Genomic DNA, 25057 nt, shown 5'->3' with positions numbered 1-25057 from the left:
CCAATGCAACGTTTACTTGTAAAAGGGGCACTGATTTCAGCCAACAAAAAAAACTTTAAAAATACCCAGACTACTCCATAAGACTACTAATACTATGAGGTATTATTCTGAGTGCCAAATTTTGGGGAAAATATATAAACTAGAACTTAATAAGAGGAACGTGATCAGGACAAGAAACAGTCTAAAAACAACATTTAAGAAAGAGTTGAAGAAACAGTATATTTAGTCTAGAAAAATATTTTAAAAGACATGAGAGCTATCATGTATAATTTGAAAGTTGTCTTAATGGAAAACTGATATGGTCCCTATAGGATTGAGTACAAGCAAAGGGAGAAAAATTCTGGTTGATCCTCAAGCTGCTCAGACATGGAACAGGTCACCTGAGAAGACAATGAGTACTTTTACTAGATGAGGTCATTTATAGGTTTAAAGGAAATTAAAGCATTATAACAGGGGTTGGATTTGACAACCTTTAAACTATCCTTCAATCCTGGGCTTCTAGGATTCTAAGCTGTAGAATTTCTATAGCTCTGTCTTCTATTAAAAGTTCTCCAGCTGGACAATCTGACTTATTATGTTCCCTTTCCCAACCTAAGATGGCTGGATTCTAAATTGAATATTTCAATACTATTCCTATTCTGAGTGTGGCTCTGAAACATCATTTAAAGTTCCTTCACATCCAACTGGTTCTTTTCTCTCAGACACCTTTCCCCAGCATTATCTTAAAGAAGGTCAACAATTATCTCAATATTAAAGTGAATAAAACTGGATTAAAAATTCCATATATAAGAAAGAAAAGGCAAATAAACAGATTATTAAACAATATTTATATTAGAACATCAAAAACTACATGAACTTTCTAATTCATATTTCTTAAAATAATATCACATCAAGTACATAATGTAGTTTAACTGTACAAAATATAAATATATTTTCCATTTACTTAAGAAATCCTCTTTCTAAACAAAAAAAAGTCAACTCTTGATTATCTGAACTAAGCATAGGAACTTGGCATTTGGCCACTACCAAGTGGCATAAAGTTCTACCTTAGAAGTTGGACAGAATGTGAAACCTTACACCCACACGCATTAGCCAACAGACAACAATTAACATTAGTCTAGAACTCTATATTAGAAGAGTTGATTAGAAAGAAACAAAACTTCCTGGAAATTCAAAAGAAAAGAAAATCAGAGGAAAGTTAGGGAAAAAAGCCCACCCACCTAAAAAGTATGAGCTCCAAAAGGTGGCCATAAGAACAGCATGTTGAAAATGAAGGAAGGCAACCCCAGAGCATGTGGATAATAAAGAATTGACTGTAAGCATTCATAATGAATTAAATGTACAAGCCAAAAATTCTATTCTCTACATGTTTGTTTAGTCAATCTAATTCAATTCTTAATGTATAATTCACTTTTCATCATTTTTTTTTCTCTTTCTTTTTTTTTGGCTGGGCCCCGCGTCATGCAGGATGGGATCTTAGTTCCCAGAGCAGGGATCAAACCCATGCCCCCTGCAGTGGAAGCATGGAGTTTTAACCACTGGACTGCCAGAGAAGTCCCCACTTTTCATCTTTTAAGAAAACAATCAATTAACACTGATATTATATACCTGAAAGGTATACACATAAGGGATTACTGCAGTTGGTTAAAAACAGCTTCTGAACTACTGACTTAAGAGCTCACATACTGATGGATCAAAACTAGCCAGATTCCACAAAATAACTATTAGTAACTCTACAAATTCTACAGTGATACCATTAGCCATAAAACTGAAATACAGCTTTTGTAGTTTGCTTCATTGTTGTTTTTTACATATACCTGGTTTTGAATACTATTTTTCTGGAGATACTGACTCCAAGGATCTGGTATCTGTTCATCTGACGCTCGATTAGGTGTTCGAGAATTAATTTTAAGTAAATAGCAACCCTGAGTTCCATATTTCTGTTTCATTTCTTCATAAATTGATTCAGCTCTAAAATAAAAAATGGAAAAGTTTGTAGCCAATGGGGAGCAGACCTTAGGCAATAATAGATATTAAAATAATACAAAAACCATGAAAAAATAGTCCCCCCAAAAGAACAAAAAGTTAGAGGTAGAATAATTTAAAAAACTAAAAGTTCATGATCCTAACTGAAATTTAGCTAGCTTGGTTGTCACCTTAAAGCACAATTACCAAAGTATGCGTCATGGAATAAAATTTTGCAGGATACTCTTATGTTAGTCAAACAGAAAGTTTTGGTGGTCAAGCTAGTTTGGGGAACTACAGTAAGCAAGCCAACCAGTTTCTTTTGCAGCAGACCACCTCAGAGCCTTCCATTTGCTAATATGTACTGTGAATTTCCAAAGAGTGGCTTCAAACTTATAGATCAGAAACTCTTTCAACTATGTGAACTAGTCTGCAGGAAATACAACTTTGCGAAATTCTGTCTTAGAGAACATTTATCAAAAAATGTAAGTGCTAACATAAAAAAGTATAGCACCCCCCAAAAATTCATCTTTCACTGCTAGAGTTTACCCTTCCCTTAGCTGTCTCCAAAGGGACACAGTTCAGAGGAAGAAAACCGAGAAAACGCAAGAAAAGCAGCCAAAATATTTATTATATAAAAATCCACCCTTTTTCTTGCAAAATTTTTAATAGCTGGATCCATGAGCTAATCTCAGATACAACAAAAAGCACTTGATTTCCTTACTTTTAGTTAACTAGACTTGCTAGTTAGTGGCAGACAAGACACTTCAAATGATAAGTCAGCCTAAGAATCAAACAGTACATTCTGATGGAAAATGAAATTTTGGTACATAGAGCTAACCTAATTTAAACAGCTTTTTTTTTTTTTTTTAACCAAAAAGCACATGGATAATCCTATATCACATTCAAATGCAGAAGCTAATACTATACAAATAACAAGCCTAACAAATAATTAAATCATATTACACACTATAAAATGAAAGCTGGATAAATAAAATAGTTATAAATTTGTATAAACACAGATATAAGTATACGTGTATGTATATACACTCAAGTACAAAAAACTAAACATCTACTTGCTTTACCAATGACACTGCTAAGCATAAGAACCACTGATCTAATACTGCAATTATCACTTAAACATCCTAGTTATAACCATCTAATGTGGAAGATATATACCATATTCAAATGATAGAAACTAATTTTAATAGCCAGTTCAAATTATTTCTATTTATATAGTACACTTTATCCAATAGGCTACAGATTGTTTATGATGTCAAAAAAATTCTAAAGATTTGTAACCCTCAGAACAATTCTGTGGTCTTAGAGAGGAAAATTTATTTTAAAACGATGGATTGTGCTCATAACAAGGGCAAGAAATAATTATTTAATTGCATATCCTAAACAGCATTGAGATATCAGAGTAACAGTTTGAAACAACAGATTAATTTGATCCACATCTTGAACCAAAATTCAAAATAAACTGCAAAGCCACAAAAGTAAAATTGTTTTAATATTATCTTATTTTTCAAGAACTCATCTTTAAAGATATCTATTCTCTTATCCCAAAGATAAAAGGACTATGGCAAATCACTAATAATGAACATTAAAGGGAACATAAGAAAGAAATGCTTGGATGTTTCTCAGACTGTGAAAAACATCAAGGCTAAATATAAAGTGATGAGAAAGTGAAGAGTAGAAAAAGCAGTGCCTATAAGCCAGGAATTGAAAAGTCAGAGGAAAACTGGGAAAGAGAAAAGAGAAAAAATGAGAAATAATATTATACAAAGTAAGAAATAAGTGAAGACCTATAGGTATAAAATGGCAAGCACTTGTGAACAAAGATTACAATAAGAGAGATATACATTGAAAGAAAATTTTGGGTAAGCATATGAAATCTAACATAAAATGATGTAGCTGTTGAATATAACTCCAAATAAGAGATATAGTTAAATGTTTTATTAATGAATTTTTACTTTCTTGGATGAAAAATATATCAAAAACTTAAGCTATGTCCAAATCAACATTAACTCATTTAACAGGAAATTATTTAAAAAATAAAAAAAGCTTACCTCTGTTCATCTCCTGCACTTACATCATGTAAAAGTACATAATATTTAAGTGTATTTGGTATAAACCACTTGGGGTAGGAATAATCATTGTTGTGCTGAATTCGATGCTGTTCTTGTGACAACTTTGAAAACTGTTCCATAGGTTCAGCTTCACTAGACGATGTCACCAACATACCTTGTAAATCATATTAAGGTAATTATCACTTATCACTTAATAATAAATATTATCCTATTAATATAAACTTTAGGGAGATATTTTTTGAGCTAAAAAAACTGATTTTACAGGTTTTCCTACAAGCATAAAACATTGATAATTTCTTCAACATTTCTAAGTAATTCAAGGTTCTAAATAGTAAAGCTATTTTGTTGGTAGTTTTTTAGATCATTTATATATGTAATAAGGAAATCCATGAAAAAATGGACAATATGAAAATTGTGCAACCATCAACATAATGAAAAATTCTGCTGAATCTTGCTTCTCTCCATTCCATCTCACTGTGATCTCATATTCTATCCCATCCCAACTTTTCACTGTAACTGCATTAAGGAAATGAAAGTCATAACTGTCAAAGTAGGTTAATAGCTATAAAACAGATTACTAAAAAAATGGATAACTGTTTTTAAATATGAGCTTTTGCATAAGCGATTAATTTTGAGGCAATCAGCAAAAGCAGTTAACACCGACAGTTTACATTTTTTCTTTCTAAAATAGCTTAAAAACATATTAAGCATGAAATTTTCAAGTTGGGTGATAAAGAAAAATAACCAAGCCCTTAGTATTCTTATTTTATAATCAAAAATTAGTTACACCAGTCTTATATCTAGGATGCCATTTAACAAAGAAAGCAATAAAACTTGTAGCATCATCAATAAAAAATAATTTCTCCATCTCTATATCCTCTCAACAATTTTGCCTTCATATAACTCTTTCTGAGATTAATAACTTCCAAAACATTTGATTTTAAGAGAACATAAAAGTCAAAGGATACATGCTAAATAGTGGTTCAGAAATTCATGATCTGATGCTGGCATCGACTGAAGAAAGGTCTCTCTGTAAGACTCAAACCATGGAGTGGTAGCTAAAATTAACAATAAATAAACCAGTTAAAAGTCCTCAGTAGAATCAGTTTACAACAGACAAAATTTCAAGTCCATTTTCCTAAAAGATATGAAACATCATTTCTAGCAATACACAAGCATTTTTCACTTTTGCTTTAAGACGCATATGTGATGTATGTGTATAAGCCATACACACAAATATATTCATACATGGCAGTATATATATTTGCAAAAATAAAACTGACCTATTCCTAAACCTACCCAATGATCCCACAGCTTACTTATTAATGCTTTCAATATTACCTACATGAATAATCAGATTTTAGAACTAAAGTTCTGTATCCCTGCCACTAGTCATGTTGTCATAAGTAGCTCCTTTTCATAAATGGTATTATTTCCGAACAGTGGTTCTCAACCAAGAGTGATCGTGACCCCCAGGAAACATTTGGCAATGTCAGGAGATACTCTGAGCTGTCACAACTAGGGATAGGGAGGGGGTGCTACTGGCATCTGGGAAATAGGTCAGGAATGATGGAATGATGCAGTACAGCCTACAATGAGGAGAACAAGACAGCACCCCCCGACCCCAGCAAAGAATTATTTGTTCAGAATGTCAACAGTGGTGAGGCTGCCAAACCCTACTTTATAATTTGATTACTTGAGTATGATAGCAACTAAACCTCTTCAAATGGAATTTCAAAGCATACTTACCTTATAATCAAATACAAAGACGTGTGTTTTCACTTTTTGTATACATGTATATGATGTGATTCTTAAAATTCAAATCTCTCTTGCTCCATGCTAAGCATTTTACATTAAAACTATTCTAATGTTAAAAATTTGAATTTAGTTAAACTTAGTCATTTCATTAGGTTTAAGCAGATTATCTAAATCACAGTTTTACTAAAAGGATACTCCATTCCTATTTACTTATGCTGACTATAAAACCTTGTGTACTTTTTTGTCTTATTCTTAGAATCACTGAAAACACAGCAAGTATATTTTCTGTTTACATTATAATACTACATTAAACGACTGGGAAGGTTGAAGAAAAAAAGCTATTCATTTTGACCAAATAGCATATCCAACCTGGTGCCATATATACAAAAAAACTTTAATTGCAAAAATGCCTATGAGAATAACCCACATATTGTTTAGGAGGGCTATTACAAAAATCTCATGTTCATTGCTATAAAAGAGGGAAAACATTCCCAGAAACAGTACAATATATATGAAAAGTGGCAAAAATCGGAGAATGAATGACAAGGATTAGTCTGTTAAAACAGGAAAGCAATTTTCTTACCAACCAGTAAATATATCTTCCCCCCAAATGAATCAAAATTAGTCTCTAACTTGAAAATTAGTATTAACTTTCATTTAATCCAATGCCAAGAAAATATAAAGATTAGATAATGAAAATTTTGCTTAAAGAAGAAGGAATCTCCACAGATGGGGGAAATGACTTTATCAGCTTTGATTATGTTTCTGTTTGTTGCTTCAATGATGCAACATTAACAAATTATTAACAAATTAACAAATAACAGTAAGTTGTAGACATATGTAGACATATAAAATGTAGACATATGGAAAGGGGTTTGTTTCACGGTGGGCTGGGGACTTCTGAATAAACAAATTAGGTCTTCCAAAACAGCTATCCTTTGCAACACTATCTGGAATAAAAGACTAGAAAACCTACATGTCCGTCGGGGGGGACATTAAATGGAGGCACTATGCAGCTTTAAGAGAAAGGGGAAAATCTCTATATATTACTATGAAGTGCTCCCAGAATACATTAAGTGAAAAAAGACAACAGCAGAGAAGTATACATTTTTGTGAAAGGGAAGAAGATACAGAAAGCCACACATGTATTAGCTTACATTGTCAAAGAGAAATAACAGAAGGATAAATGCCACCAACAAATGCCATCACGTGTCAGAGAAAGAAGAACAGATAAGAAAGGGGAAGGGCCTGAACAGAAGCTAGACCTCTGCAAATGTACCTTGTTTCACAGTTTTGACTTTAGAACAATATAAATGTCTACATAACTAAAATTAAAAAGAAAAATACCAAGTACACACATGCAGGAGTTCTTAAACGGAAATAATACTTTCTAAATACTGGTGCAAGAAAACACTCGGTACTCAACAAAGAATATAAGGAGCACAGGAAAATCTTCTAAATGTATATGGCAGAAGTGGGTTTTATCCTTCAGGTAGGTCACATTCAGGTTGATGCGGTAAGTTTTTCCCTCAGCCACATGTTTCCTTGAAGGGCTAGAAGTCTCCCTTTATTTTTCTTACATGTCAATAAGTCTAGGGCATCCTTCTTTTTTGCTTTTTCTAGTGACATTTTTGAAGAAAGTAGAAAAAAAATAGTTTATTAATTTTTTTAATATTAACAAAAGACTAACATTTAGTGACAATTCTCTTCCCTTAAAAATTCTCTTGTACTTATTTTGGGATGAAATCGGTATTTTGTTCATACTCCTTTCCATCTCTACATGTTCTTTGGTTGGAATTGAAACAGCAACCATGTTATCCTACCAGTTCAAGTTTCTCTATGCAGAATGTACTTTTCCCTTGGTAAGAAGGGTAAGGAAGGCAGCTAAGAGCTGAAAAACAACATAATGCTCTATACCCTCCACTCACACTCATAAAATGCAGCCCTCTCTCTCTCCCCATTTCTTCTTTGTTCCCTTCTTAGTGCCAGTAGCTTCAGACACAGAGTTACTAGTGTTCCAATACATACCTAACAAGGGCTGCCGGCAGTGAGCTAGACCTAGAGCTAGACCTAGAGCAACTCTGGTCCTCTTTCTACTGAAACCAAATACTATCACTAGAAATCCCAAACCTGCCAGTGAAAAAGACTGACTACCCTAAACATAAATGTCACCTGTAAATCACATATTTTCCCTTTCTAATCATTCACAAAAGTTGAAAGTACCAGAAAACCACCATTCAGACTAAACAAAATAGCACTAAGAAATATTACAAATTCCACACAATGTTGTCACTTAAGATTATAACTTTAAATAAACAGTAGTACCAAAACTTAGTATATTTCAGAATGAAAATATTCAAGTAAGGAAAAGAAATCAGATAACTAGATGCTGTATAATTATTTAATTCTTTAAAATACAGTTTCAAGGTCAAAAATACTTGACAACACAGTGATTATCAGAATATATGGTTTAATTCAGAGTATCTTAGACTACAAAAGCACCAACAAACTAAAACCAGAACTCATATAAAATTTATGAGCATTTTGCAAATCAAATAATCTTAAATAATATGAAGAGCTAAGAAATACTAACCTTGTATTTTAACAACAACCTTGAGAACTATCCTTGAAGAGAATATTTCTAATCAAGTGTTTTCAGAAAAATCAGCAAAAATCAAAGTATTCTAAAGAGATGAGAGTCATGATTACTTATGCCCAATTATTAAATTTCTCACACACCACAGGAGAAGACTTTTTAAAACAGGTTGTCCTTTATTGAAACTATATTCCTTGTAACCCTCAGTATATCAGGAAAAATAGTCACTGCATTTACTATCTGGATCTAACTGACCCTTGATATTTTATTGTATTTTTAATTCATTTTACAAATAATTTACAGAATTAAGAGTACAACCATAACAAACTTTTTAATAAATTTTAGTAAAGCAAACTCAAATTGTATTCCATATATTCCCCATTTTAAAGATACATGCCTCAGTTAGGCAACGTTTTTTGAATGCAACTAACTGTTCATCAACTATCATGCACAAACCTAGAACACATCCATCATGTAAATACCAATTCCAGATTCAAACACATCTCTAACAACTTCTAGTTTATCATTACTTCTGTTTCTTCTTGCACTTGCATAGTCAAGGTGCAATATTTTGGAAAAATGTGATGGCTCATATTTGCTGAAAAGAAAAAGGTCATTCTATTTGCTCCATCACTGCAAAACGTTTTCATTCTTTAGACTTCTAAACAGCAAACAGAACGATCAAGCTAATAAATTTTTTACTTCTACATCATCTAATTCTTCCAGATTACCTTCATACACATACCTGCTTTCAGCATTTGTCCACTTACAAACTGTATCAAGTAAATTTTGTTACACAAACTTATGATCATAAAAGATGAAAGAATATGGTCACGTCCTTTAACAAAATGGGATGGTCTAGGTTATCATCTCAAAATATTGTGTGAAGTCTTTTCTGCTAAATTAGTGATTAGCTGGATGAAAATACTGTATTTTCTTTTTGTTCTTAGAAATACATTGTTCACTCATCAGTTCTTGAGCTTGAGGAAAATTGTCCCGGATATTGTCATCTGAAGACTCATAGACTGGGATTTCTGTATATGATCAATTTCACCATTGTCATCAGAGTCCAATAAAGTAGGTAGCCACTAGCCACATGTGGCTAGCGGGCACCTGAAATGTAGCTTGTCTGACTGAGGTGTGCTGTAGGTGTAAAATACACATAAGATTTCTAAGACAATATAAAAAAAAGAATAAAATTTTCCACTTATTACATTTGAAATGATAATATTTTTTCGTGTGTATATATATATAAACTGGAATTAAATTAAATATATTATTAAAATTAGTTTCACCAGTTTCTTTTTATATTTTTTTTTTCGGCCACAATGCGCAGCTTGTGGGATCTAGTTTGCCTACCAGGGATTGAACCTGGGTGCTCGGCAGTGAAAGCACAGAGTCCTAACCACTGGACCACCAGGGAATGCCCCCTTTTTACATTCTTTATTGCAGCTACAGAACACTGAAAATAATGTAAATGGCTTACATATTTCTATTAGACAGTGTTAGTCTAAAATGCTATATGTCCGGCTTCCCTGATGGCGCAGTGGTTAAGAATCCACCTGACAATGCAGGGGACACGGGTTCGAGCCCTGGTCTGGGAAGATCCCACATGCCGCGGAGCAACTAAGCCCGTGCGCCACAACTACTAAGCCTGTGCTCTAGAGCCTGTGAACCACAACTACTGAGCCAGCGCACCACAACTACTGAAGCCCGCGCACCTAGAGCCCGTGCTCCACAACAAGAGAAGCCACCGCAATAAGAAGCCCACACACTGCAACAAAGAGTAACCCCCGCTCGCCGCAACTAGAGAAAGCCCGAACGCAGCAACAAAGACTCAACACAGCCAAGTATAAATAAATAAATTTATATCTAAAAATAAAAGAGTAAACACAATAGGGACTTCCCTGGTGGTCCAGTGGATAAGAATCCGCCTTCCAATGCAGGGGATGCAGGTTCCATCCCTGGTTGCGGAACTAAGATACCACATGTCGTGGGGCAACTAAGCCCACGCAGCGCAACTACTGAGCCTGCACACCACAACAAAAGATCCTGCATGCTGCAACGAAGATCCCATGTGCTGCAACTAAGACCCAACGCAGCCAAATAATAAAATTTTTTTAAAAATTTTTAATTGCTTTAAAAAAAAAGTAAACACAATAGACAGTAGATGATAGGATAGATAAAAGTTATCTCCATTTTAGAAAAATGAGAAATGCTAATAATAGCAGTAGCTGAATGGAAAAAAAGATAATAGGCAAGGAGTGGAGTGTAAACAATCTGGAACAGACCACCACAGGAAATAACTGTATATAAGGAAGATTCTTTCAATTCCATCATTGTGTCTTTCCAATTACTGTACTAAGGAACACTAGCTTTAATTGACCAATCTGATGAAGAAAACGTGGCACTGTTAAGCCAAGCTTATGAGGTAAATATCTAACATGTATTTCACAAATAGAATGCATGAAAAGTATGATGACTCACATTAATGGTAAAAACTAGAAGCGTATTTCTAGACAAACAGAGAATTAATCTTATTTACAATGGATAAAACCACTCTCATATCTCCAAAGAGAAGTATTCTGTTATAACAGAATCTTATTAAAATGAATTCAGTCCTTCATATCACATTCCCAGTCTTCAAGATCAACATAAAAATAAAGCTAAAGGGAGGTGCCTTAAGTAGCAGGGAAAGAACTTGAACAAACTGTTTTCTTCTGTAGTTTGTCCTAACCACTTGGAATTCTTTTTTAAAATCTGCCTAAGGAGTTCAGCTATAGTAATGCCTCCACCCACTTTTAAAAGCAAATGGCACTGAATCTTTCCTTATGTGGAGATGTTGGCAGGGACCTGAGAATGTAAGTAATATAATTAGATAAAATTTCTCACAACTAAATCATGACCACATTGTTCCTATAAACTATCTATACCAAACAACTTTAATAAACTATAAAAAAATAAATATGCCAATCCCTAACATACAGGCAACCAGACACTGGATTTGAGAATCTTTCTCTAAAGATAATTAAATGACCCCAAATAATTCATAGTGAGAAGGGACTTCCTTGGTGGTCCAGTGGTTAAGACTTCGAGCTTCCAATGCAGGGGGAGCGGGTTCACTCCCTGGTCACGGAACTGAGATCCCGCACTCTGCGCAGTGCGGCCAAAAAAAAAAAAGAACTGTGAGTAATAAAAACTGGGCAACTCTCAAGCCTATTCACAGCCTTACCACCCAATAAAGAAGTCCACAAGATGACAAACCTTTTTATGCCCAATCAGGGTTATAATACCTCAATTTGAAATAGAAAATAATGCCAAAGGCTCACCAGACATTTAAGGAAAGTTTCCAACATGAAAAAGAGAACAAAACAAACTGAAAAATAATACAAATGAAAGAAAAAGCATAGGATAGAAGAAAACTTAAAGACTTAAAAGAAGCCAACAACAATTTACTAATATCCTTTTCAGACATTCATTCCTCAAAAATTTTACCTTCCACACAACTTTTCTCAGGAAACCGCTGGAGATCCTTCACCAAATCAACAAAATACACCAAAAAAGATATGAATGAGAGGCTACAGAAAAGGGAAAGAAATCTCCAGAAAGGCAGCAGTGGAGCAGGCCTTGGAAAGCAACCAGACCACGACTGAGTAGAACAGTGTTTTGAAACTTTTATTTCATTATCTCCCCCCATGAGCCTTTTTAGACATTTTTCTAATTGATCATTCTCCCCAAAGAATACTTAAAAATATTCTTAGATACTTAGATACACTGTGTATCCATTTACAGACTATGGTACTTTGGAGAGCCACAAACCATTATAATATCTAATATTTTTGCTCCCCAAGTACCAAATTTTCACCCCATTGAGGGATGGTATCATTCCCCATTGAGAATGCCTGGAATAGAAAGAGAGAAGACTTCAGGAAGGAGATCTTAATAAATGGATTATCTCATAAATTAATCTGTCAAGGGGAAAATCTTACTGAGTGAGAGGCTATTAGAAGTCTGAGGGACTAGTAAAAAATACAAAGAACTCTGGGCAAGTTGTTTTTAAAAAAGCAATTACTAAATACTGAAAAAAAAAAAAAGAGCTGTATAAGAATGAACTGAAAGCCCAACATTCGTCTCAGCAGTGAAGAAGTGAATACTCAGTCACAGTACTGTAAATAGTGAGTATTAATCAAAAATTATAAAAACTGCATTAGGGAGATGGAGGAAGGGGAGTAATTAAGCTAAATCTTCATCAATTATAATGAGAAATCAATAAATAAAATTTTAATTAAGCCATAAATAGCCATATAAAAATATTACTTAGAAACACGAAATGAATACCAGAGAAAAGAGTTGGTGGGGTAGGGGTGCAGAGAGCAGATCAACTGTTGCTTGTTCCTCTCAAGTCTTTTTAGCATTATGTCTCTGTGTATATATCATTCTGATAAATTAAATTTTTTTTATGTTAAAGGTATATAAGCTTTGGAGATTAGGAAAATATTTTCAGTATAGAAAAAGATAATTTTTTTAAAATACGATAGTTAATCCTTCTCTGTGTGCCCCTCAGCACTTTGGCATATTGGATATGCCATATCTCTATCACAACATATTGTCATCTTAAGATACTATAAATTCGAATGTATTATAATCATTGACCAGATATATGACTAATATATGAAGTTATATATAGCATCTCATTCATCTCTGATCTCAATGCAAAGCATACAGTAGGAAATCAATAAATATTTGTTGCATGTATAATAAAAATGTTAAAGTCCCTATAAAATAGAATCACAGGATTAAAGGTCTAGAAGAGGCCTTAAGACATAATCTAGCCAATTCCTCTTGTTTTCAAAGAATAAAACTGATTCTGAATAAGTGACTTATTCAAGTTATCCAATTAATTACTGGATAACTGGCCCTTGATTCATTGCCCTTCACATCTCAACATCAATTTTCCATTGATGACAGAAACAGTTCAAATTCCACTGCTTTCTCCCAGAAATCTGCAAATTTTGCCTCATGTTGAAAACATGTTATGCCAGGAACTGCTTAAACTATGTATCCTGAAAATGGATTCTTTTGATTTACAAAGATAACCATAATCTTCTAAACTTAGTCTTATTAAGTTAACTTGCCTTGCTGGAATTAAAATTAGAGAGAAAGAAGAAAAATTATAAACATTTAAACAAAATAAATCTACAAATACTTCTAACCATACAAGTGCAACCAACTAACTTCAGGATTTAAAACACGCCACTTAATTTCTCTTTGTATGTTTGGAAAAATCTTTAAATATGCAATTAGGAGGTATTAAAGTAATAGATTATGAGTTATACTGATCTCAGATTATTTTATTAGGCTGCTAAAATATCCTAATTAGATGATGTACTTCTTTTTTTTTTTTTGGCCGCACTATGCAGCCTGCAGGATCTTGGATTGAACCTGTGCTCCCCTGCAGTGGAAGCGCACTGCCCTAACCACTGGACTGCCAGGGAACTCCCAGATGATGTACTTTTAATCTTTCCCCTCTAAAAATCTATCCCATGTCTCCCCATTAAGTCTTTTTCATACTGGAAAAGAGTCACACCAACCACTGCTAACTCACTTTACAGAGTATTACATAATTTTACCTACCAAGCCTATTATGAAAACATTTATCATTCAAATCAGATTAAGATCAAATATTTATTTATATATTATAAACATTTCCTCCACTTAGCGCTAAGCAAGATAAAAAATATAATAAACTTAATGCTTTTTATGTAATCACAGTATTACTTAATGTCACAAGAGAATAGTTTTTTATCTGTTAGTTCTTTCATTCAAGAAATATTTATTATGCTTATGATCTAGGTATTACTTTAGATACTAGGAATAAAATAAAGAGCCAAAGTTCCTGCCCTCAAGGAGCTTGTATTAACTTTACAATTAGAACTACAAAAAAAATTTTTCATTATGAAAAAGTAAAGTGAAATCACATAATTCATAGTTATTTGAATGGCTGCCTGCTTACTTGACTGTAACCTCCTTAAAAGCAAGGACTTTTTTTTTCAACATTGTATTTCCAGGCTCTAGCACTCAGCAAGCACTTAAGTGTTGAATGATTTCCAAGTTATAGAATTACCTTTTCTAATAAAAAGAAAACGTCATTTTAAAAACAATGATAAACCTTATTACATACCACTGATGTTGAGGTCGTAATCTCCTGCCGTAATCACATTTGCTACTAATCCTTCTGCAGGCTGACTGCCAGAAACAACATCATTCAAAAGCTTCCGAATGGCTCCAGGCTGAGGTGGTTGGGTGATAATGTTGCTTACTGCTATCTTCAAGTTTTTGATTATGTGAAGCTGATTATTGGGATCTCTCATATGAACTTAAAAAGAAAAAAGAAAAAACCTTGAAATTATTTCTATACAAAACATAACAGGCCAACTATTACAACAATAATAAACTGGGTTAATGGTTTATAGAGGATGCTCAATTTGGAAACCAGAAATTCCAAGTGGAACAGTCTTCGAGAATACAACTGACTTACAACATTCCATTATACACCAAAAGGGCTAGCTAAACAGTCTAACCTTCCTCTCCCACAATGCTACTGCTCACAACTACTCTACTCTAGGTCCTCTCCTTCCTCTTATGTTAGAGTTGCCAGGGACCAACTACCATCCATACCAAATGTCTAATTCTCACCTCACCCTAAGGCTGGTCCACGGCAGTGTGAGGTCTATGGTATCAGCACTGAAAATAGGAAAAGGGCAGAAAGGGAATTAAATGCTGCATGCAGGCTTCCTCTGCTTCTCCGATAGCAATGCCTCCATTCTCAGCCCCTATTCTAGTATCATAAAAATCAATGCTGCTCTGGCGCCGGATGTTGACAGTGAGGGGAGGCTGTGCGTGTGCTGGAACAGGAGGTACATGAGAACTCTCTGTATTTTCTGTTCAGTCTTGCTGTGAACCTAAAACTGCTCTAACAAATAAAGTCTATGAAAAAGAAAGAAAGGAAAAAAAAAAACCAATGCCCGGATCCCTTCTTCTAACCCAATACCTCCTGCCTCCTCTCTGCCTTGGTTCAGTCTATGGGATTTATAACCAGTGGTTCAGGGCTTCAAGGCCAAGGAACAGGTTCTCAGGCGACTGTAGCAACAGTGTCCACGGTGCACAGAAGGAAATGTGAGCGTATTTTTTCTCATAAATATAATAAGACAAGATGATTAGTTGCCATGGTACTATAAGAAGCAGTCCACTGTATTGATTAAGGGCCCAACTTTTGGAGTCAGACTTTATTTGAAATTCCAACCCACCACTTATTAACTGGGTTACCCTAAACAACTTTTAAACTTTCCCATGCTCAATTTCTTCATCTATAATATATAAAGAAAGTAATGTACTTTACAAGGTTATTTGAAGGATTTAGGTGAGATACTCTTAGAAGACACAGTAAGTGTAAAGCACTCAGCACAAGCCTGACACATGACTGTATAGTTAAGATGGAGGCAGCATGTACAACATACTCTATTTCAAGTACATCATGGATCATATACAAATACGAGGCACTTTTTGGAAAACTGACTTTGGGTACCTACCCATTAAAAACTGACGTTATTTTCACCAATGGAAAACACTTTATACCAAACTTTTAAGCTCAAGCCCGCCTACATTTTAAATAAAGCTACATCTGTTGAAAACTGTCTTCCTAAAAAAAAAAAAAAAAAAAAAAGAACTGTCTTCCTAAATTTCCTGTGTGTTCTGTTGACTTCTAAATCTTTAATTAAAAGACATTAAACAAAAATCTTTTAAAAATACTATGTGGCATGAATATGTGTACTTGTATTGCAAAACTAAATATATGTACAGAAAGTATACACGCAAATTCCATTATAATGATTACCTATGATGAAAGAAGGAAAAAAATGGGACTGAGGAAGGGTAAAAAGGTGAATTCAGCTCTATCTATAATGTTTCTTTTTAAAGGAAAGGAAAAGATACAAAGCAAATATGACAAGATTTCATTGGCTCTAGGTAATGAGGACCTGGATGTTTCTTGTATTCTCTGCATCCATCTGTAATTGTTTTCTAAATTATTTAAATAAACATATGCAGGCCTCTCTCCCTAATGAAACTTCTCAGCTGGTCTAACTATGAAACAGAGAGACCAAAAATCACAAAAATACTATGGTACATTTCTGATATTTTTAGAGTGTACTTTACAAGTACTTTCCTTGAAGGGTTCATCCATAATTGTCAAATAACATAAGTAGCCATGTATGTATTAAACCTCTTTCAAAATTTTAAATTGACTCTAGTATCCAGAAGTGTTAACACGAAAAGGTTATTCTAGTTGTGCCCTATATTCAGAACGGGTTAACCAGTTATTACGTTATTAGTTATTGGGTAATCTTACTAATAATCCAGAAATTAGTTATTATGTGTGGCAGCCAGACTCTGAAATGGCACCCAATGATCCCAGTTATTTCCTGGTATATACTCTGGTGGAGTCCCCTCCCACATCCCAGGACTGGTATGTATGACCAATGGAACACAGCAAAAACAATGGTATACTACTTCTGAGATAAGGTTGTCAGAGTTCAGGGCTCCCCTGGTGGCACAGTGGTTAAGAATCCGTCTGCCAGTGCAGGGGACACGGGTTCGAGCCCTGGTCCGGGAAGATCCCTTATGCTGCGGAGCAACTAAGCCCATGCACCACAACTACAGAGCCCGCGCTCTAGAGCCTGTAAGCCACAACTACTGAGCCCATGTACCACAACTACTGAGCCCACATGCCACAACTACTGAAGCCCACGTGCCTAGAGCCCGTGCTCCACAACAAGAGAAGCCACCGCAATGAGAAGCCCGTGCACCGCAACGAAGAGTAGCCCCCACTCGACCCAACTAAAGAAAGCCCGCGTGCAGCAACGAAGACCCAACGCAGCCATAAATAAATAAATAAATATATTTATATTTTTAAAAAAAGGGTTCAGCCTCCATCTTGGGTTCTGATCACTCCCTCTGGGATAAGCTAACTGCTATGTCATGGGGACATTCAGGGAACCTATGGAGAAGCCCACACGGCAGAGAATTGAGGTCTCAGGCCAGCATCCAGTGAGGAAGTGAGACTTGCCAACCATATGAGTGAGCTTGGAAGCGGATCCTCCAGCCCTAGATGACCACAGTCCCTGCTAACAGCTCCACTGTAACCTCAAGAGAGAACTGTCCAGCTAAGCCACTCCCAGATTCCTGAGAAACTGAGAGATAATAAATGCTTTTGTTTTAAGGTGCTAAGTTTGGGGGTAATTTGTTACACAACAATAGATAAGTAATATACTGGAGTAGCACAAAACCAACTTAGTAAAGAGAAAGGCAAAAGCTAAGAATGACTGAGAAATGCTCTTAAATCACACACAAAAAATCCAAAGGTTCAGAATTAAATAATTATATTAAGGCTTCATTAAGATTATAATGTCACAAAAGGTGATGTTATGCATCATATAACATCTCAATTTCAGGGTGAAATTCAGCTCTACCATTACCTTACTTTTATAGACTACCATATAAATATAGTTTCTTGAATACTGTACTATGAAGCAACATTCCCCACTGTGCTGCCCATGGATTACTGGTTGCTCAAGATAGCTGTCTGAAAAATCAACTCCATGTTCAAATAAATTTGGGAAATACTGGATTAAGTTTTTAAAAGGTCTCTTTACAGCAGGTGTTCCCAGAACTCTCCATATGCTGAATGACACTAATTCTCCCAAACACATGCTATATTAAGCAAACTTATTTGACCACAAAATTTTTCCAGGAAACATACAACTGGTGTACTACAGAACATATTTTGAAAAATAAAATAATGGTATCTTTTGTTTTTACGTAGCACACAAAACTTTACTGTACTAAAAAAAAATTTTTTTTTAACTCAATTGCTTATAAACCACACCAACTCCCCCAAAACTCCACACCCTTGCTTAAGAAATCTGTGAGTGCCACATATTTACCATTAGATATGAAATCAAAAATTCCTTTCCCAGAATTCAAGATCCTTCCTTATCTAGGTATTTTCCCTTACTATCCTGTACTCAATAGAGACTTCCCCCACTGTTCCCCCCAACCAATGAATCATAATTTATACCTTTGCCCATACCATTCTAACCTCATCCCTGTCTTCGACAGGGAATGCCCACCCTCTTCTTTTCCACCAACCGTCGACCTATTAAAGTCCAACTCACTATACTCCTTCCTTAAATCTTTTGCAGTCTACACAAGGAAAGCAGAGTACTGATTTCTGCCTCTATTCACTGCACTGTCCAATACAGGAGGCACCAGCCACATGTGTCTACTGAGTACTTGAAACATATCTAGTCCAAACTGAGATGTAATGTAAGTGTAAAATGCACACCAAGTTTCAAAGACTTAGCAATAAAAAAAATGCAAAATAGCTCATTAAGATTGTTGTATATTTACTACATGTTGAAATGGCAACATTTTGGAAATATTGGGTTAAATAAGATATTACTTAAACTGCTTTCACCCATTTCTTTTCGCCTTTTTAAATGTGACTACTAAATAAAAGTTATACATGTGATTCACATTATTTTACTACTGGACAGCACTGCTCCGTTGTGTGAATAGGTGACTCTAAATATTACCAGCAGATAAGACGACTTGATTAAGAACACCTTGTCTTGAATCAAATTGCCTGTTTTTAAATCTTTCCCACCTGCAAGACTGGACAAGTTAACATCTCTGGGCCTCAACGTCCTCAAATTTAAAATGGTATTAACGGTATCTACCTCATAGGATTCAAGGAGGACTCAAAGACAAATGCTACGTAAGTAGGTATAGGTGTTTGCATTATTATTATTAACAAAGCAGAAAAGAGCACACAGCTCAAACTCAAACGCACTGTTTTGTCTTTTAAGAATTTAAGAATGTAGCGCGCTTTATTGTTTTTGACTTAGGACAATACTGGAGGAGGTGAGATGGATGGCTAAAGTACATGCTGAAGAAAATCCAAGAGTTCCCAATCTTTGCTTTATTGGATAGCTCTCTCTCTCTCTCCTTTAAATACAAAAGTGAGGGCTTCCCTGGTGGCGCAGTGGTTAAGAATCTGCCTGCCAATGCAAGGAACACGGGTTCAAGCCCTGGCTCAGGAAGATCCCACATGCCGCGGAGCAACTAAGTCCGTCCGCCACAACCACTCAGCCTGCGCTCTAGAGCCCGTGAGCCACAACTACTGAACCCACGAGCCACAACTACTGAAGCCCGCACACCTAGAGCCTCTGCTCTACAAGAGAAGCCACCGCAATGAGAAGCCGGCGCACCGCAACAAAGAGTAGGCCCTGCTCGCCGCAACTAGAGAAAGCCCGTGCACAGCAACGAAGACCCAATACAGCCAAAAATAAATAAATTTATTTTAAAAAAATAATAAATACAAAAGCAAACTTATTAATGGAGATATTCTCCCAAAGAATACACACGTGTGGCATGTAAATAAATAAATTTATGGCACAGCATTTTTTTGTGTGAAGTCATAACCAAAAAACCATGGTCGTTGGCTTGACACAGCTTTATTATAGAACCTTTTTATTTTAAAGTTCTTAACACAGAACTTTCCCTATACTTTACTATGTTCTGTTTGCAAAGTACAGGTAAAGATATTGGTTAAACCTCACTTGACTATTATTACACTTACTTTTCCCTAATAAAGAATCTAAAGCTGGAGAAAACAGGCAGCTCTTCTATAAAAGATATTTTTCCCGTTGATTAAACTTTTAACTGAAAAAAAAATTCAGGACTTTTCCATCTCTATAAATCATAACTCCAACTATCTCGATTAAATTAACTACAACTTGTCCTTATTTCCTCGTCCATTAGGCAAAAAAAGGCTGCTGCAAGTTTCGTTAATTTTTATTTTCTTGAGAGATTAAGTAAAATACTGGATACCTAAGGAAATGTTTGAATTCTCAAAAGAAAAAAGTAAAATAACTGAACAGAACGCTTGAAGGGGATGCACCTCACTGCTAAAGAATATAATACTCAAGACAACTTTGAAAGCCCGGTTTAACTCCCAGGGGAAAATGATTCGTCGTCTTCCCCCTAAGACCTAATCGGTCTAACAGGGAGCATCTTTTTACCCTGCCCTGCCTTGCAACTTCCTAATTCCCTCCCTGTGGCGGCTGAGAACAGTCTCAATGCCCTTCTCTGGGATTCACATTTTTAATTACCTAACAGTGTGGCTGGTCGGGGAAGTGCCTAGAAAAACTGGAGATTAGGACCAAGATGTCTTGACCACCTCACGGCCCCTCCTCCTGCGGCCACCGGAGACACCGCGGGGGCCCAGCCCAACGCCACTCTACCGGCTCCGGGATGTAAACACCGCCCTTCTCTTCCCTGCCCGCCCCCAACTTCCCTCTCCCGGCCCCAGCTTTGCGGGAGCTCAGTGAAAAGGGGAGACCACATACCCTCAGAAGTGAGGCGAGAGAAGGGCTTAAGCAACTCCGCGAAGCTAAGGTGATTGAGACGAGTGAGCCGCTCGGCTTCGTCGCTACACAGCGCGGCGACACAGGGGACGAAGGAGTCCGGGATGAGCTCCTGCACTGATTGTACACACTGGGCCATTACCGCGGCAGAGGCAGCAGCGGCGCCCGCCCTCCGGCCCACTCTCAGAGGCTGATCCTGCGGCTGCAGCAGCTACTGCCGCCGCCCGCCGGCCTGGCCCGGCCCGGCTCGGCCGGGCGGGGCCCGACACTGAAGCCTTGAGACCAACAGAACAGACGCCGCCGCCTCGGCTCCCGGGGCACCCGCCACCGACCCCTCTCCGTCACCGCCGCTCCTCAGCGCTCGCCCCGGCGTCCTTGCATTCCACCCTGATACGTGGAGACGCCAACAATCGCCAGTTAATCCTCCCGACGGCAAAGCGTTGGTGTCCGCCCGACAGGAACCGCCATGTTGGGGCCGAACCCTGACCCACCGGCGTACTTATCCCAGCAGCCCCCGCGCTCGCCCCTCACGTGACAGTGTTAAAGAAGCTGGGGGCGGGGGAAGAAAGCCAGGGAGAGGGAAGCAAAAAGCGACCGAGGCCGGTCTGGAGGCTGGCGCCGGAAGTGCGACTGGTGGGCCCCCCCGTACTGGGCAGGGTTGGGGCGGGGCTACGAGCGCGGTGGGCGGAGCCAGGCTCGGAGACACGCGGGGGTTGGCCTGGTTCTCGCGCACGTCCTTGGCAAAGCCCAGCGAAGTGTGACGTAAGGGTCGGTAGGCCGAAGCTCGTGGTCTGTGCTGTTACAGTGGTGCAGGCACCCGTTCGTCTTCCACGCCCACTCGACCCTCCTGGGAAACGGTAGGTAAACCATGTGGTGTTCGAGCTTTCTGCCCGCCCGCCCGCCCTGCCCTTCCCACGCTCCTGGTGGAGCGACTGGGGGCACCCGCTCAGCGGAGAGAGCGTGCTGCCCGCCGGGTGTTTGGATGTTTCGCTGGAGCCGGCCTAAACAGGCCACTTATCATTTAAACACAACCATGCTTTCAGAAAGCTTTTAGAAAGGACTGCCATGCATGTGAACTCAACCAGTGAGCAGAAATGTGTGCCGTTGTGGGCGCTGCAGTTAGCCCGAGTGTAAGAGAAACTACTGCGTTTTTGTTGGTCTCATGGAAAGGATGTGCCCAACCTCCGACCCGTTCATCCGCTGCCGCCTTTTTATAGTCTGCTAGAGTATTTACTTTATAGTGAAGGAGGTGTGGGAATCCAGTAATTATGTGCCGAATAGAGACCTGAACTTCTATTCCTAACTTTAATTTTTATAGATTTTTCCTCTAAATATGTAGAAGTGAATGAAAGGAATTTTACTATAATATTATTCAGCTCCTTCTGAATTAAATGACAAAAAGGTAAGACAAGGAAAAAAAAATGCAACACCCATAAAGCCAACATCATGGCTTTACGGTCCTTGATTTAAAGGAGGCTTCCCCAAACAAGAGTATCTCAAATTGTCTGATTGGCACCCTGAAGTTTCTACCCTGGTAAGAATTTATTACAGGTGAGTATGCCTTTCTCCTATAAATTGAAAAATGGGAGGTAGGAAAGGACAATAGGACATAATGACATGACAACTTAGCCACAGATCAATCTAGAAAAGATAACACGTGGGAGTTGAGGATCTGGAAATTCATTTCCTTAAAATTGGCTGTGCCTGAGGACCTCTTGGAAAGCCTTCTTTTATCCCCAGGGGTATACATATTACCTTTTGAATACCTCTAATATATCCCTTACCCTTTATAATGTAAGAATCTCACACAACAGAGCGTGACTCAAGTTATAACATATATTTTTTGGTAACAGGGCTCCTTAATGCAAGCATACTACTTTAGTACTCAACTCAAAGTTAAAAAGGCAATTTATTTTTTACATTGAAGGTAAAACTAGCTGTATTAGGCTCTGTGAGAAGGACTTTCAAGGGTAATTTAGCCTAAATGGATTTTTGGAGGTATAATTCACATACCATAAAATTCACTCCTTTAAAGTGTACAGTTCAGTGGGTTTTACTGTATTCAGAAAGTTGCACAATCATTACTGCTAATTCCAGAACATTTTCATCACCCCAAAAAGAAGCCTGGTGCCCCCTAGCAGTCAGTCTGCACCGCAACACCCCCTCTAGCCCCTGGCAATCACTAATCTACTTTCTGTCCCTATGGATTTACTTATTCTGGACATTTCATGTAAATGGAATCATACAATATATGGCCTTCTGTGTCTGATTTATTTCACTTAGCATAACTTTCAAGTTTCATCCATATCGTAGCATGAATCAGTACGTCCTTCCTTTTTATGACTATGCCTAAATGGATTTTCGTCTTATGCATTGCCTTTACAATCTAACACCACATGCATGCACTGTTTCCAGTAAGTGACAGCACTGTAAAACACTATTTCTCTTCTAGTTTATCCTAAACTATCTAACATATTCAACTTCTAAGGTATTGTCTTCCCCTAAAGATTAAAGCTGAGTCACTGCCACATTTGCTTTTCAGCCTACATGAATGGGGAAAAGAGAATGGAAACGTACATGACTGATGGTTTCAGATCAAATTGTAGAAATGGCATTCAGCAATTTCACTGACATCCCACTGGCCCCAGTGTGTCCAAAGGAGACTGGAAAATGTAGGCTTGAGGGTTCTGTTGCTAGATGAAGAGGAGAATGAATATGGGATGACAGTCAACGGTCTCCACTCCACTTCATTAGGAATGAGGTACCTTGCAGGATGTATCGATATTTGCCTGAGGTCTAAGATATCACATGTCTTTCATTTCTCTGACTCCTCTGGACAATGACCCTTTTTGCATCACTTGTCCTCTGAACCATTTACTCTGTCCAGGAAACATGAAGTGTTATGGTTGGCCAGGCCTTGGCCATGTGCCCACCCTCAAGGCCAAGCAGACAGGGTCTATCACTTAAAGAGAGGAAGCTTGCTGGACAAAATAGTAATAACACAAGCAACTAAGGATCTCTTTTCCAAGTATTGAAGATAAGGCCCAGCTTACTACTCTCCCCAGAATCAAAAATCCCATAAAACATATGCTATGCCAATTTTGAAATACTGTGTTATCAAACATTCATGGATTGTTTTATTTTGCACGTGTGATACTGCTAGTCTCTTCTGATGTCTGGTGTGGTCAAGAATATAGACACTGAAGTCAAAGAAGTCTGAATTCAAAACCACTCCACCACTTGTGAATAAAAATAATACCACCATTATTGTTCACCATATATCAAGCATGGCACTTCACATATATGTCTACTACATATATATTCTGCTTCTCACACAAACCCTGAGAAGCACATGTGTTGCCAGTTTTCAGATGTAGCACCTGAAGCACAGAGCAATTAATTAACTTGGCCAAAGATAACACTGGAGCAGAACCAGCTCGGTTCTTAATCCTAGAGACTTGATCACTAGGATAAATTGTTTTTCCATATGTTTCCTCGCTTTGAAAGCATCTACAGAAATTTTAGCTTGCAATAGCTTGTAATACAGTTTTAGCAAGAAATCTGTGACTTTTAACAAGTTACTTGTCTTGTGAACCTCACATTCTTTATCTGTAAGCTTATGAAGTTGGGACTAGAAGATTTCTTGTATTCATTCCAGTATGAAGATACGAGAATCTGTTATTCTTTCTACTATTATTAAATTTCACTGTGTTAACAGTAGATGGTGCTATTGAGTATTAGCTTCAAAAGCCAATAAAAAACCGGTTCTGATTCCTGAGTACATGGATCTCACATAGGAGATACCTACCGGTACATCAGAGCATTGGAGGTCAGGGGATGCTGAGAAAATTTGTACATTAAAAGTTTCTTAAGCTTCTGTGGAATCTAAAAAATGTGAATGTATATACAAAACAGAAAAAGACTCACAGACATAGGAAACAAACTTATGGCTATCAGAGAGAGGGCGGGACAAATTAGGGTATGGGACTAACAGGTACAAACTACTATGCGTAAAACAGATAAGCAACAAGGATTTACTGTATAGCAAAGGGAGGTATACCCAATATCTTGTAACAACCTATAATGGAATATAATCTGCAAAAATCCTGAATGGGTATGCTGTACACCTGAAACTAATACACTATTATAAATAAACTATA

At 37.1% G+C, this 25057-nt stretch overlaps 1 protein-coding gene across 1 annotated transcript in view; it reads right to left on the bottom strand.

Annotated features, from left to right (window-relative positions):
* The window catches only part of TRAPPC8 (trafficking protein particle complex subunit 8), an 87559-nt gene extending 66523 nt beyond the window's left edge, over positions 1 to 21036 (bottom strand). Inside the window, exons 1-5 of the mRNA XM_065889810.1 lie at positions 20880 to 21036; positions 14594 to 14788; positions 5027 to 5116; positions 4038 to 4212; positions 1818 to 1971 (exon numbers count right to left, since the gene is read on the bottom strand). Coding sequence (XP_065745882.1) covers positions 1818 to 1971; positions 4038 to 4212; positions 5027 to 5116; positions 14594 to 14788; positions 20880 to 21036 — 771 coding nt within the window. The remainder of the gene's footprint in view (positions 1 to 1817; positions 1972 to 4037; positions 4213 to 5026; positions 5117 to 14593; positions 14789 to 20879) is intronic.
* Between the last annotated feature and the right edge of the window lie 4021 nt (positions 21037 to 25057).

This window comes from Phocoena phocoena, chromosome 13, assembly GCF_963924675.1.
Source record: "Phocoena phocoena chromosome 13, mPhoPho1.1, whole genome shotgun sequence".
In the NCBI taxonomy this organism is placed as follows: Eukaryota; Metazoa; Chordata; class Mammalia; order Artiodactyla; family Phocoenidae; genus Phocoena; species Phocoena phocoena.
This window is presented reverse-complemented; position numbering and strand designations above follow the sequence as displayed.